The sequence below is a fragment of the Sarcophilus harrisii genome, chromosome 1 (genome assembly GCF_902635505.1).
Source record: "Sarcophilus harrisii chromosome 1, mSarHar1.11, whole genome shotgun sequence".
Lineage (NCBI taxonomy): Eukaryota > Metazoa > Chordata > Mammalia > Dasyuromorphia > Dasyuridae > Sarcophilus > Sarcophilus harrisii.
The window spans coordinates 216778632-216795162 of NC_045426.1; the positions used below are offsets into that span (position 1 = coordinate 216778632).

General features: G+C 33.5%; 1 protein-coding gene across 7 annotated transcripts in view; it reads right to left on the reverse strand.

Moving 5' to 3' along the window:
* Nucleotides 1-12612: 12612 nt before the first annotated feature.
* FRMPD1 (FERM and PDZ domain containing 1) overlaps nt 12613-16531 on the reverse strand; it is a 127968-nt gene continuing 124049 nt past the window's right edge. For all 7 annotated transcript variants that reach the window (XM_031936973.1, XM_031936981.1, XM_031936987.1 and 4 more), the window contains one exon: nt 12613-15182. In XM_031936973.1, coding sequence (XP_031792833.1) covers nt 12724-15182 — 2459 coding nt within the window. In that variant the 3' untranslated portion in view covers nt 12613-12723. The remainder of the gene's footprint in view (nt 15183-16531) is intronic.

A 16531-nucleotide genomic window follows, 5' to 3' on the forward strand; every position in this document is an offset into this window, starting at 1 on the left:
TATATATATATCTTGTGAATATATATATATATATATATATATATATATATAGCTTGTGAATATATATATATATATATATATATCTTGTGAATATATATATAGTTTGTGAATATATATATATATAGCTTGAATATATATATATATAACTTGTGAATATATATGTATAGCTTGTGAATATATATATATAGCTTGTGAATATATATATATATATAGTTTGTGAATATATATATATAGCTTGTGAATATATATATATATATAGCTTGTGAATATATATATATATAGCTTGTGAATATATATATATATATATAGCTTGTGAATATATATATATATATAACTTGTGAATATATATGTATAGTTTGTGAATATATATATATAGCTTGTGAATATATATATATATAGTTTGTGAATATATATATAGCTTGTGAATATATATATATATATAGTTTGTGAATATATATATAGCTTGTGAATATATATATATATATATATAACAGCAGATATATATATATATATATATATATATATAACATGAATATATATATATATAGCTTGAATATATATATATATATATATATATATATCTTGTGAATATATATATATGGTTGTGAATATATATATAGCTGGTGATATATATATATATGGCTTGTGAATATATACATATATATATATATATATATATATAGTTTGTGAATATATATAACGTGAATATATATATATATATAGCTTGTGAATATATATATATATAGTTTGTGAATATATATATATTGTGAATATATATATATATATATCTTATAAATATATATATATATATATATATATAGCTTGTGAATATATATATATATATCTTGTGAATATATATATATATATAGTTTGTGAATATATATATAGCTTGTGAATATATATATATATATATATATATATATATATATATCTTGTGAATATATATATATATATAGTTGAATATATATATATATATAGTTTGTGAATATATATATATATATATATATATATATATATATATTTGTGAATATATATATATATATTGTGAATATATATATATATATATATAATAATGAATATATATATATAGCTTGTGAATATATATATATAACTTATGAATATATATATATAGTTTGTGAATATATATATATAACATGAATATATATATATATATAGTTGTGAACTTATGTAGCTTGTGAATATATATATATAGCTTGTGAATATATTTATATATAGCTTGTGAATATATATGTATATATAGTTTGTGAATATATATATAGTGATATATATATATATAGCTTGAATATATATACATATATATATATATAGTTGTGAATATATATATAGCTTGTGAATATATATATATATATATATATATAACTTGTGAATATATATAACATGAATATATATATATAACTTGTGAATATATATATATATAACATGAATATATATATATATATAGTTTGTGAATATATATATATAGCTTGTGAATATATATATATATATATATATATATATAACATGAATATATATATACCAGCGAATATATATATAGCAGCGAATATATATATATATATACATAACCTGAATATATATATATATATATATTATGAATATATATATATATATAAGCTTGTGAATATATATATATATAAACTTGAATATATATATAACTTGTGAATATATATATATATATATATATAAACATGAATATATATAGCTTGTGAATATATATATATATATAGCTTGTGAATATATATATATATATATATATATAACGTAATATATATATATATACCTTGTGAATATATATATATATATAGCAGCGAATATATATATATATACATAACAGCGAATATATATATATATATATATAGCTTGTGAATATATATATATATATATGAACTATGAACTTATATATATATATGGCGAATATATATATATAACTTGTGAATATATATATATATATATATATATATTGTGAATATATATGTATAGCTTGTGATATATATATATATATATGAAACTGTGAATATATATATATATATAGCTTCCATGAATATATATATATAGCTTGTGAATATATATATATAGTTTGTTAATATATATATGGCTGGTGAATATATATATATATAGCTTGTGAATATATATATATATATATATATATATATATATAGCTTGTGAATATATAACTTGTGAATATATATATATATATATATAGCTTGTGAATATATAACTTGTGAATATATATATATATATAGCTTGTGAATATATATATATAGCTTGTGAATATATATATATATATATTGTGAATATATATATATAGCTTGTGAATATATATATATATATATATATATATATTTATATAGCTTGTAAATATATATATTCACAAGCTAGGTACAGGATAAATTACAAACAATTGACAGAGGCATTTCACTAGAATAAAGGGGGATGGAGAAGAGCTTCTTGGAGAAGGCAAGCTCTGGACTGGGACTTGACCAGAAAAGCCAGGAGGCAGAAATGAGGAGTAAGCGAATTCCAGACTTGAGGAATAACCAGTGACAATATCTCTCTTCCGGAGAGGAAGTGTGCCATTTGAGGAACAGTGTCACTAATCACAGAGTATGAAGGGGGGATGTAAGGTGGAAGAAGACTACAAAGGTAGGTGGTAGCTAGATTAGGTAGAACTTTTATTTTGTCACAGTTCTCTGTTTCCATAATTATCCTGACCAAATTCTGACTCAGTTTCTCTGCTTCAGGTTATAATAATCAGCTCAAAGCTCAGTCCTCCAAAACCTCCCCTCCTCTTTATCAGAATATTTGATAAGGATAAAAGATCTTGTTTTAGAATGTTAGATGTCTCTCCCCATCTCGGGGGTTTCTACCCCCTTACCCTGTCAGATCCGGATTGTCAGAGTCCCATCCTGCTCTCAGCACCCTAACTCTGCCCCTGCCTCAGTTTACCCCCTGAGTCTGAGCCATGTGTATATAGGTCATTGAGAACTCACGTTGTTTGCTGGATGCTTGGAGTCCATAGTCTCATTCAGCCTTGGGACCAAACTATGGATCCATTTGGTCCCAGTAAATCTCTCCATTAAATAAATTATTAAATACTCTCTAATCTCTTTCCTGCCTCAGTTTCTCCAGCATTACACTTTGAATGCCTAATTCAGCAGAGGATTTGTATTTGACCCTGAGTATATTGAATAGTGTGTGTGTGTAAGAAACAGGGAGAGAGGAGAGACACAGACAGACAAAGAGAGAGAAAGAGATAGAGAAGAGAGAAGAGAGAGGGAGAGGGAGGAGAGAGAAACGGGAGATTCAGAGGGAGCAGAGAGAGAGGGAAGAGGAGAAAAACAATGAGACAGAAAGAAATAGACAGACAGATGGAGACAGAGAGAGAAAAAGACCAAGAGGGAAGGAGAAAGACAGACAAAGAGAGGAGACAGATAAGAGATTCTATGAAGATAAAAATAACAGACCTTGGCAATTAATTGAATATCGAGGTTGAGAAAGAGAGAGAGATTTGAAAATGACAACTAGGTTATAATAACCTGAGTAACCAGGAGGATAGTGGTACTCTTAAAATTAATAGGAAAGTTTTGGAAGGGGAGAATGATTTGAGAGAAAGAGAATGAATTCTGTTTTAGACATGTGGAGTTTTTAGATATTTATAGGACAGCCAATTTGAATTGTCTAATAGATAGATGAATATGTGTCTGGATCTCAGCAGAGAGATTAGGGCTAGATAAAGAGACATGAGATCATAGCAAAGAGGTGATAATTGAATCTATTAGAGCTGATAAAATCAATAAGTGAAATAATAGAGGGAGAAGAGAAGAGAAATCAGGACAGCTCCCCAAGGGACTCTGTATTTAGTGGGCATGGTATGGATGAGGATCCAGCAAAAGGGACAGAGAAGAAATGTTTATAAAGGAAAGTGCTATTTGCATATAGAAAGAAATATGGAGACTGAATATGGCTCAAAGCATAGTATTTTCATCTTGTTGTTGTTGTTGTTTATTTGCTTTTTTCTTGCTTGCTTTTTTTCCCTTAATGATCTGATTTTTCTTGAACAGCATGATGAATATGGAAAATATGTTAAGAAGAATTGCACATATTTAACTTATATTAAATTGCTTGCTTTCTTGGGGAGGGTGAAGGGAAGGAAGGAGAAAAAATTGGAAGGCTCTGCAAAGGTGAATTTTTTAAAATAGTATTTTATTTTTCCAAATACATGCATGCAATTAGTTTTCAACATCCAAACAAAGGTGATTGTTGAAAACTATCTTTGCATGTATTTGCTTTTTCTTCTTTTTTTTTCTTTGTATGTATTTGGAAAAATAAGAATTATTTTTTAAAAATGGTCATAGTAGGAAGAGAACCAGGAGAAAGTATTATCAGAGAAACCTAAAGAGAAGAGAGTATAAAGGGTAAAAGGGTAATTGACAGGATCAAAGACTGAGGAGAGGTCAAGAATGAGGACTGAGAAAAGTCCATTGGATTTGGCAAAAGATCATTAGAAACTTTATTGAGAGCAGTTTCAGTTCAATGATGAGGTCAGAAACTGTACTGTAGAAAATTAAGAAGAGAGTGAGAAAAAAGGAAATAAAGGCATTGATTATAAATGGTTTTCTCAGCTTCTAAAGAAAGGAGAGATATAGGATGATAGACAGGGATGGACATTCAGATCAAGTAAACATTTTTGAGAATGAGAAATAAGGGCATATTTTTAGGCAGTTGGGAAACAGTCAGTAGATTGGAAACAATTGAAATTGGTGAGTTGTGATGATAGAAAAGGCAATCTGCTAGAGAAGAGGGAGTGGGATCACTTGCACAGGTAGAAAAAATAGTCTTGACAAGGAGAAGGGTCACTTTTTCATCTGAGAAAGGGGTGAAAGAAGAGATGAAAGGACATGAAGAAGATGAAGCAAAAGGCATCAGTGATATGAAAGGAAAAGAAAAGGAGAAGAGGCAGCTCTCTGTTAATGGCCTCAACTTTTTTTCAGCAAAAAACATAATTGAGAAAAAATTTTGAAGCAACTTTTTCTAATAAAAGCCTCATTTCTCAAACAGATGGAGAATTGAATCAAATTTATAAAAATAAGAGCCATTCTCCAATTGATAAATGATCAGAAGATATGAACAATTTTCAAGGTTTTTTGTGGTGGCAAAGAATGGAAAAGAGTAGATGCACATTAACTAGGGAATGGCTGAATAAGTTATAGTATATGAAAGTAATAGAATATTATTGTTCTATAAAAAATTATGAACGGGCTAATTTTACAAAGGCCTGGAAAGATTTATATGAACTAATGTTGAGCAAAACAAGCAGAAACAGGAAAACACTGTACCTAACAATAGCAACATTGTGGGATGATCAACTATGACAGATTTGGTTCATCTCAGCGATTCAGTCATTAAAGTACTGCCAATAAACTTTGGATGGAAAATGCCATCCACATCCAGAAAGAGAACAATGGAGACTGAGTGTAAATCAAGACATGCTATGTTCACTTTTTTCCTTTCTCTTTTGTTCCTCTCTATGGTTTTTCCATTTTGTTCTGATTTTTCTTTCCTAACTTGATTAATAAGAAAATATTTTTTAAAAAATGAATGAAAAGGGGATTTATTTACATTAAGAAGACAGCTTTCTTAGTGGGCAAAGAATCCCGTTAGGGTGATTTTTGTAAAGATGGGTTGACACTGAGAAGAAAATATCTTCGTCAGTGGGCTAAGTCCAGAAGAGCATTTAGCAAAGATTGGGGTTTCAGAGTCCCCTTTTAGTAGCCTTCTGAGATCTGGAGCTTCTTTGATCTTTGGCCCTGAGGTTGGGGAGCAATCTCTGGATGAATCTGAGAGACTGATTTTCAATTCAATTCAGTTCAAAATTGAATGAGATTACTTATCTGGGATTGTCTGAAAAGGGTGTGCCCTTCCCAGGATTTGGGAGTCAGGAGCACTTCTCTTCAAAGGGGACACAATTCACATCAGGGCCTTTCCAACCCTTCCCCTCTCCACACCTATATGAAGTTTGGGGTGAGAGAGAGGAGGGATGCTCTTTGGTCTCACCAGGCCCAGGACTCTTGTGCTTTTCAGAAAAGCAAAGAGACCAATGGAAGGCAGTCAGGTATTGTGGAGACTCACAATCTGCTCTCTCATATTCCCAGGGTGAACAAAGGCAACTTGTCGGCTACCATTTAATGCCTGGAGCATATATATCCTCTCTGGCTCCTTGTTATTCTGTGGAAACAGACAGAGGAAAAATAGGAGAGGTCCTAAAAGTGGAATGAATGCTTACTTAATATTGACCATGATGGGTCTATATTCATTGTCCTAACTCTCAGTCACCATCAAATTGTAGGAAGCACTAGTCCCTGGGAACCAATCAGAGGAGTGTCCTTTGTCTTTTCTGAAAGATAGTATATATACCTAAAAACCATGGGAGTTATCCTTTTAAATGTTTACAAAGGACTGTGTTCTTTACTATCAGCAAATTTATCAGAGGTTCCCCAAATAAACAACCTTTGCTTTTGGTTTCTGCTATTATAAGTAGTTATGTTATATTGGATTACTTGTCATCTAGAAGAGAGGGTGAGGAGCAGGGAGGAGAATAATTTAGTACTCAAGATTTTGCAAGGGTGAATATTGAAAATTATTCATGCATATGTTTTGAAAATAAAAAGTTTAATTTCTAAAAAAGTAAATAAATAGTCATGTTTATATGACACAAGGGTACCTAGGTAGGTTTATTCCTAGATTTTTTTTGTTACTGTTATAACTTTTTAAAATATTGTTTTCTTAGTTTTTGTTGGTAGCCTATAAAAATAAAAATTATTTTATGTGTTGACCTCCTTTAAAAAATCTGAACTTATTTGTTGCCTAAATTCAATTAATCACCATTTATTTTTATTCCTACCCACTACCCTACTCCCACTAAGGGGGAAAAAATAAGGAAAAAACCCCATAAAAATCAAGAAAAAAAAATCCTATATTGGCTGGCCATGGTCAAAAATGTATAAACATTCTGCATTTTTATCCATTCCCTCCATCAGAGAAGCGGACAGCATTCTTACTTGATCAGAAATTCTTATTTATTTATTTATTTTATAAAGCTTTTTATTTTCAAAACATATGCACAGATAATTTGATAACATTGACTTTTGCATAGCCTTGTGTTTCAGATTTTCTCCTCTTTCCCCCCATATTCTCCCCTAGATGGCAAGCAATTCAATATATGTTAAACATGTTAAAATATATGTTAAATCCAATATGTATAAACATATTTATACAATTCTCTTGTGGCACAAGAGAAATCAGTTGATAGGGAATTCTTAAGTCTTTCACAGTTGTTCATTTTTAGAATGTTGTTACAGAAAAAAAATTGTTCTATATTCCTGATTTACTTCATTCTCTATCAATTTTTAGAAATCTTCCCAGGTTTCTTTGAAACCATCCTCCTTGTCTTGTCTTATAGGACAATAATATTCCACTATTATATTTACCATAATTTATCATTTCCCTATCAAGTGGTGCATGCTTAATTTCCATTTCTTTCCCACCATAAAAGGACTGGCTATAAATATTTTTGTACCTATAAGACTGTTTCCTTTTTCTTGGTCTCTTTGGTGTATATACCTTTTAATGATATAGTTGTTGCCCTAGATATATGTACACTTCAGTAAATTTTTAGGTATAGCTTCATCTTACTTTCCAGAATGATTCAATCAGTTGACTGTTCCACCAGCAATACATTAATGTTCCTATTTTCCAAAGCCTTCAAATTTGTCATTTTCTTTTTCTTGGTCAGTTTTGCCAATCTGATGAATGTGAGGCAGAACATCAGAGTTACTTTAGTTTGCAGTTCCCTAATAATTATGATATGTAACATTAATTTTTTAAATGCTATTATTATTGAGTCATTTCAGTTGTGTCCAACTCTTCATGACCCCTTTTGGAATTTTCTTGAGAAAGATACTGGAATGGTTTGCCATTTCCTTTTCCAACTCATTTTACCAATATGGAAACTGAGACAAACAGGGTAAGCTAACTTGCCCAGGATCACACAGCTACTAAGTGTCTGAGGCCAAATTTCAATTCAGGTCTTAATTCTAGGCCCAGCACTCTATCCACTATACCATTATTTTCCCTCTCTCCTCTCCCTTTTAAACACAGCTATAGATTACTTGGATTTTTTTTCCTCCTTAAGAATTACTTGTTCATAGAGACTAATTTTCTAAATAAACAATCATAATCTCCAGATAATTATATTGCCTTCTTCTTTCTATCTTATGCTTATCCTTCTAATTCATTTTTCCCTCTTGATGCAATTTTTAACATTTCTAATGGCCTTTCAAATAGAAGTGTTGAGAGTAGGTACCTTTATTTTGCACTTCTTATTACTAAAAATGTTTCTTGACTTTTTCTATTGCATAGGATCATTTTTTTGTTGTTCAGTCATGGCCAATTCTTCTTGGCAAAGGTGGTCACAAAGAATGGTTTGCCATTTCCTTTTCCAGTCATTTTACAAATGAGAAAATAGAAGTAAACATAGTTAAGTGACTTGTCCAGGGCCACACAGATAATAAGTGTCGAAGGCCAGTTTTGAACAGAGGAAGATGAGTCTTCCTAACTCCAAGCTCAGTATTCTTTGCCACCTAATTGCCTAATCATAGGATATGTGTGTGTATATACATGCACATGTATGAATACATACATCTACACATATACAAAATATTTAGAGATGAAATCTGAGACATAATCTAGTCCATTCCTCTCATTATATAAATTGGTCTTTTCTGCATTTATGCTCTGACCTGCAATTTATATTTTTGTCAACATTTTGTTTTCTTAATATTAAGTAAAATCTTATACTAATGTTTGTTCTATGATATTACTATGTTTTCTCTATTTTATTTGCTGTTTTACTTAATATCTTTATATCTATATTCATTTGAGATTGTTCTATAATTTTATTTTTATAAAATTGTCTTTATCACACTTTAGAATAAAGGTTAAATTTGTCTGAGAAAAAGATAAGGAAGCAATTCTGTCTTATTCTACAATTAGGAAGTCTATATGGAAATTACCAATGGTGAAGATCAGAGCCCATTCACATCTCTTACTCATTGTTTATATCCTTCCATAATTGCCATAGAGCATTCATCCAAGGTATTAGGGTGCTTCCTCCATTTTTCCTGAATTGAAGATACCAAAGAAACCCATCTTTTTTTTTTCTATCACACTTTTCTCTAATGGTATCCATTATTAGGCTTTTCTTTATTTTTATATATTATACTAGTTCACACCCACCTCATTATTTCCCTTTGTATGACACTAATTTTCAATTCATTGGAGATTATGTTTCACAACTCAGTTATTTATGACAATACTAATATTGGTGTTTTTAAAAAAGACCTTTATTTATGAAACAAATTTGGGATGATGGAGGCAATTGGACAGTGGCTTGGGTGTGGGATATAGTTAAAAAAAAATTGGAGTTGAATTTAGAATTAGGAAGTTGTTAATGAGATTTTTTCAGTCATGTTTCTTTGTAACTCCATTTGGAGTCTGTGCCCCTTGGCAAGTCACTTAACTAGTTTGTTTATGTTTCTTCATCTGTAAAATGAGCTGGAGATGAAAATAGCAAACCACTCCAATGTCTTTGTCAAGAAAACCTCAAATGGAGTCACAAAATCAGACATGACTGAAAACTACTGAATAACAATTGTTATCTTCAGATCTTTGAAATGCTGTCATGTGAAAGAGAGATTAATCTTGTTTTGCTAGGCCCCTGAGGGAATCATTAGCAGGAATGGGCAGAATTTCCAGAGGCAAATTTCAACTAACTATCAGGAAAAACTCCTTAACAAAAACTATTCAAAGTGGCCTGGGTTCCCTTGGGAGATAGTGAATTTCCTCTTACTGGAAGTCTTTGAGCTAGTGAGATGACTATGCAAAGTATGTTAGAAATATTGTATTTTATCCACACAACAACCTTATTATCTTCATTTCTTCATTTTATAGATGAGGAAACTGAGGCAGAAGGAAGCTAAATGTCTTGCCCAGAGTCATACTGCTATTAAGTTTTTGGGGTTGGGTTTGAATTGAGACCTTCTTGACTTTAAGTTCAGCAATCTATTCATTGTATTACCTATTCAGATCTTGTTCAACAGCTAGGAAAAAAAAATGTCATTTCACAGGAGTTTTTCCATGGCCTTGTTCTGTTCAAATTTTTTTTTAATAAAATCACAGACAGCATGATTATCAGATTTGCAGATAACACAAAGCTAAGGGATATAGCTAATCACTGGTAATACAAAAGATATTGAGTGGGTTGAATGATTGGTCAAATATAGTAATATAAAATTTCATTAAAAAATCAATTAGCTATGAATGGAGAAGCTTGGTTAAGAATCATAAAAATAGAACAGCATAAAAGTTAAGAGAATATAGGGTAATGGACAAAGAATAGAACTTCATAGAAGTTAGAGATTATGGCATGATAGACAAAGCATTTTTGCATTTGAGATGAGATTTGAAACCAGGTCTCCCGTTTCTGATAAATGCGCACTAGCCCAGTGATAAGGAGCAAACTCTTTAATCTCTCAAAATCTCAGTTTTCTTATATGTAAACCTGCTAATGTTGTTGTGGGGAAAACTTGTGGGGGGAAATTTTGTGAGACTTAAAAGTGCTATCAAAATTTGTTATCATGGCAATCAAAAAAGTTAATATAATCATGACATCATAAATTTCTAGAATCTAGGATGAGGGGAAATGATAGTTTTGTTCTTCCAATCACATCTGGAATCTTGTGTTCAGTTTCTAGCACCATATTTTATTAAGGGCACTGCCAGATAAAGATTCTTACAGAGGATGGGGACTTGAAAACACACCAGATGAGGAAATGGTAATATTTAACCCTGAAAAAGATGACATTTAGGCAAGACATCTATTTTTAAGAGTTTAAAGAGTCAGCTGGGGTAGGTAGGAGAAATGGATAGAGCACCATTCCTGAAGTCAAGAGGCCCTGAGTTCAAATCTGACCTCAGATAATTAATGCTTCCTAGTTGTGTGACCCTGGGCAAGTCACTTAACAATATACCTCAGTGAGAAAATAAAAGATAGCATACTATTTTCACTTTTGGGGGGTATTTTTTCCTTTTGTTCTGTTTCTTATTTCACAACATGACTAATATGGAAATATTTTATATGATTGCATATATATAAACTTATCTCAAATTGTTTATCATCTTAGGAAGGAGGGAATGAAAAGAATTTGAGAAAAACTCAAAATGTTATGAAAAATTGTTAAAAAGTATCTTTACATATAATTGGAAAAGATAAAATATAATTTTAAAAAGTTTGAAGGAAAACCAGATTAGATTCTTTTTACTTGGTCGAGAAAGTAGAACTGGGACCAATGAGTAGAAGTTGCAGATTAAAAATTCCAAATGGATGAATGAAAAAGTGGTAAAATGGAAGGAGCTTCTTTAAAAGACACTGAATTCCCCCTTTTTGTTCATCTCCAGACATAGTCTGGATGACCACTTGTAGCAAGGCTCCAGTGGTGCTTTGAAAGACACTGGATTCCCCATTTCTGTTCAAGTATAGTCTGGATGACCACTTGGAGTAGTGCTTGAGTAGAATTCTGCTTCAGCTATAGCTTGGGCTATACTTTCTGCAATTCTTTCCAGCTCTGAAATTCCGTGATCATGTGTGTGATGTGGGGAATGATCCACAATGTAATGTGGACTGGGGCCTTTTGAGATCTCACAAGGGCACAGCCTGCCTGGGCCTTGCCATCTACAACCTTTATCCATCTAGGGATGGATAGTACATCAGAGAGGCAGCTGGCAGCAGGAAATAGTCCCCTACACTAATTGCCACCTGATATTTGAGAGCAGCACTTGTCAGCTGTAGAAAAAGCAGGACAGAGGGGAGGGAAATGGAGGAAAAATGCTTAGCCACAATGTATACCTTTAAAAAACACCTGTTTTGCTCATCAGTTAAAAGTGACTTTTGAGTCTTCTTGGCTTCTTCCTTGTGAGCAGGTATAACAATTTGCCTGATGCTTTCTTCCCCTTCCATAGTCAGTATATGCTTAAAGGTGGTTTTTGCTTGTTTGAGTTTTTTGGTGGGGGGAAAGAATAATAATGTAAACAATATGATATTAGTTCTAGATTGTTTGTTTAATCTAGATGTCCAGTATGTACCTTTTTAAAAGCAATGGACTTTAAAATTTTAAGTTTAAGTTTAAAATTTTAAAATTAAATTTAATTATATAAGACTATAAAGTTTAGACTTAGTCCCTCAGAAGTCACTTAAATCCAACCTTTTTATTTAAAGATGGATGAAAAAAGACTGAGGCACAGAAATGTTAAAAATCTTAAGTCTGAAATTTCCCTTTTATTTTTTGGGGAGAATCTGGCATTCATCTGGAAACTCTCTTCCTCTCTGGCTCCCCCATTCCCATATCCCCGCTGCCTCCCTCCAGACAAGAAAAAATACATCATGGAAAACTGACCACACACCTCCCTTTCCCCCCTTCCAGTCCCAATAAAAGAATATAGCCTGTGGCTTTCTTATGACACATATGATTCAGACTGCTGTTAAACATCAAGGTGTTTATTGTGATAGCTCTCTAGACAGTAAATACTTGTGGGTTGTTTCTGAGGGACATTCCCAAGGAATAAGATGTCAATGGGCTAGTGGGGTGACAGTCATAGGGCCATGGACGCCCGGAACTTTTGGGTAAGGCAGAATACAGCTGCTGTGAGGGCAGTGCACTGGCGTGCTAACAGTTTTACACTTAAATCTCGATAGCCTCTCTCACAGGTCAGCTTTGCTGCCTGGGCAAACTGATAGTAGGCACAAACAATGTCTTTGAGGTTCACCATTACATCTTTGTGCGTCCTCACGCAGCGGCCACAGTTTGTAAACTGGAAGCACAATCCCATCAGCTGGATGAGGTTTCGGAAAGTTTCTTGCACAGCACTCTGCATTTCTTCCGGGGACTGGTTGATTTTAATCACATGCTGACAGCTAGACATGAGCTTCTGGGATCCTGTACAGAGACTATTCCTGTTTTCAGAAAAGTACCAGGCACATTTGTCTTGGGGGTGTTTGTTCCCATTTCCTCCAAACCGTTCTAAAATATCCTGTAATTCTACCACGTGATTCAGGAGCTGGCAAAAACCATCTGGGGATCTGCAGAGTCCAGTTTTCAATTGGTTTTCGATTTTGGTGTAATATTCAGACCAGAGGCAGTTGTTCCTTAGATGGGGCACACTACTGCTGCAGCTGTTGCTTCTGGTGAGCCCGGGTCTCCAGTGCATAGAGTATGGGCTTCCCGAGGAAGGGGGAGTTGTGAGAGGGGCTGAGAGCGGTGTTTCCAAATCGGAATTCTCATCATCCATCTCAGGGTCTGAACCACGAAAACAAGTGGCATAGGATAACTGACAGCTGCACTGTTCCATCCCCATTTTGGGTAAGATCATGTCTTTCATCCCTGCAAAATCCAAAGGACAATCTGACTTGTGATTCGTGGAAACATCAGGATTGCTTTTATGAACAAAACACAGGAGAGGTTTCTTTGAAGAAGGAGGCATGATACTGAGGCTTTCCTTTTCCATTTCTAAGATATCACCTCGTGCACTGGGAAAATAGTTGGGACATTTCAGTTTCTTTACAGTATAATCTGTTCCCTGCCTGAAAGCATCTCCCAGAGGACACAAAGGTGGATTCTGCAGGGATAGCCCCTGGTTAAAATCCACAGGTATGAGAGCAACACTAGGGGTCACCTTTCCCTTCATTTCATTGTCAAGGTGCTCAGGTGCAGAACTCCCTTTGTGAAATGTCTGTGAGCTGGATGAAACAGACAGGTGCTCAGTAAAGGCATGGGATTCTAAATGCTCCTGCTCTTCAGGGAGGCTGCTTTGGTCTGTATTAACCAGGAGGGCTGTTTCTCTGCCGCCTTCTTGCATGCGCCATAGTGATCCTTGGTTATTAATTTCTGTTCCAAATGCCTGCCTCTTGGAGAGAGGGGCTATCTCACCAGAGAGATCATTGATCTCAGAAGGCAGCCGAACATTAGGTAAGGCCTTTTTACTTGTAACAGTAATTAGGTCTTCATCCAGAATTTTTCTGGGTTCCTCCTGAAATAAAACACCACTGTTCTGGTTGATGTCACAAATAGAAAAACCTGCCCCTTGGCCACCTCCCAAAAAAGGTTGCATGAGTCCTTCCCCTCCTTGGCTTTTGATAGCAGAAAAAGGAACTCCCCCTCCTGAATTTTTAACACAGTCACTTTTTCTAGATTGATCCTCCAAAGAAAATAAAGGCTCTGCGCATTTTTGGATTGTTTCTTGTATTGGATTCCTGAATCCCATTTCAAATTGTGATTCTGTATTGACCCCTGGGATTCCTTGTGTTACTTCCTGTTGTTCCAGGCTGATTGTCAAATTGTCTTTGGTTCCTGGAGGGATGTTAGAGGGGTCAGAGGAGCACTTCTGAGTCCCTGCCATTTGCTCATGGCAAACCCTGCTATTTCCATCTTGAAGTTGAAAGGATTTTTCAGAAGAATCTGATGGGTCATTTTGTTCACACAAATCTGAAGACAGATGATGAGGGACACTGCTTGGAGTGCTATTCATAATCAAAGGGGCAACACTAGAATTTTCTTTATTTTCTGGGTCAATTCTGAGGCGAACTGCTGAAATGGAAGAAACAAAGGAATCTATGACTGATTTGGTCTCCATTGTTTCCGGTTCCATTTCCATTAAATTTGGGGAGTGATTTTTACTTTTGTTTTCCCTTGGAGGAGTCAGTAAGTGAAGGGCCTTAGTTTCAAGAAGACCAGGCTCTCCTTGCATGTCTTGTAATGATGACACAGTTGGGGAGTGAGAGACAAAGGAAAGACAGGGTTCCCGTTCATAATAGCACATGTGGTCGACACTTTCCAGGGAGTATGATGGAGCCAAAGGAAAGGTAACCTGAGATGTGTAGTCAGTTTGTAAAAAAGACCTTCTTTTTCTCAGGGTCTTTGCATATTTCTTCACCCCCATTCTTCTGCTGTGCTCTCTTTTCTGTGGTCTTGGAGTCAGGCCACCTTCTGAGCTCTCTCTCTTTTGAATTTTAGACCCCAGATCACTCCATTCCTCAGTAGGGACCATGCTATGATCTAGATATAAAGGAAGAAAAGTACAAGACAAAGTTAGACATTATACATTGTGTACCAGAACAACAATGATTACAAGAAAGTTGTAGTCTCAGCACTACAGAAAAAATTTTTGGTCATCCTCAGTTAAGTATGCTTGTTGGATCAAATATCTTGATCTCCTGAGTCCCCAATCCACCATTCTAGTACATTATTCTGTCTTCCCTAACTATGTATAAATCCAGATAGGAAATCTCTTTCCTTCAACCCTAACTGCAAAAGGCTTGAATGGAAATAGAAAATTGTAATTTGGAAGGGCAGTTTTCTGACACTTTAAATTTGGGGGCTGTGTGTGTTTAAATATGAATGCTGATGCTAAAATTGTTTGAGACAATTGGATGAGATTATCTTAAGCAGTGTGTGCTTAAGTTGTAAACTTGTTTATTCTAGGCGTAAGATCTTAGAAATTTGAGTGCAAATATTGAACTATTACTACTAGAAATTTAAATCTGATTTAAGCAAAAACTGGATAGTAAAATAAAGTTCTCTGGTAACTTACTCAAAGAGATCACGTTTGTAACTCCTAATTATGTTTAAGGTGTTACAATGTTTTCTATAACTATAACTATATACTGTGCAATTTGTAAAAATTGTATGAATTAGGTTTTAAAATTCTGTCAGCTCTATGGGACAAGAGTTTTGTTTTGCAAAAGTTTTTGCTCAAAATTGTTTAGTTATTACCTATATTCTGAATTTTAGAGTTGTCTTGTGTTTTAACAAATAGGTGGCCATTAACTGAATCTTCTCAGTAAATATTCAGAGATTATAGTGCTAGGATAAATTATTCTCTTGAATTATCGGAAACTGATGATTTTAAAACCTAAAACTGGTTCCTACTGTGTATAGGAAGGGAGGACGTCGTAAAGACTTTATCCAGATGGATTTTGTTCTTGGATCAGTTAGCTCCTTCCTCCCCCTTCATTGTTTGAAGGAAGTGAAAGAAAAATTCAAACCTGATTATCAAGGTCATTGCCTTAGGAAATGTGAAAATCCCATACAAGAAAGAAAATACAGGTGACAATTTGGCTATTATTTCATTTATTTATCTATTTATTATTTCCAAAATTTCTTGACTCGAATTTTTGGGAGTTATCTGAAATGTTATCTGAAATGGATATTGAAAATTGCACAATTTCATGGTTTTATTTTAGATCAATTGGAATATAGGGGCATATATTTGACTTTCCCCCAATCCCATCAAAGAGTGGGGGAGGTTATCAAAGAATACAATCCACAAAAGCCTAAGGATAGTTGGAGTGGAAAGGCAATAAGCTCAGTCCTTCTCTGTGCTCCCTTGACAGTTAAATGGAATT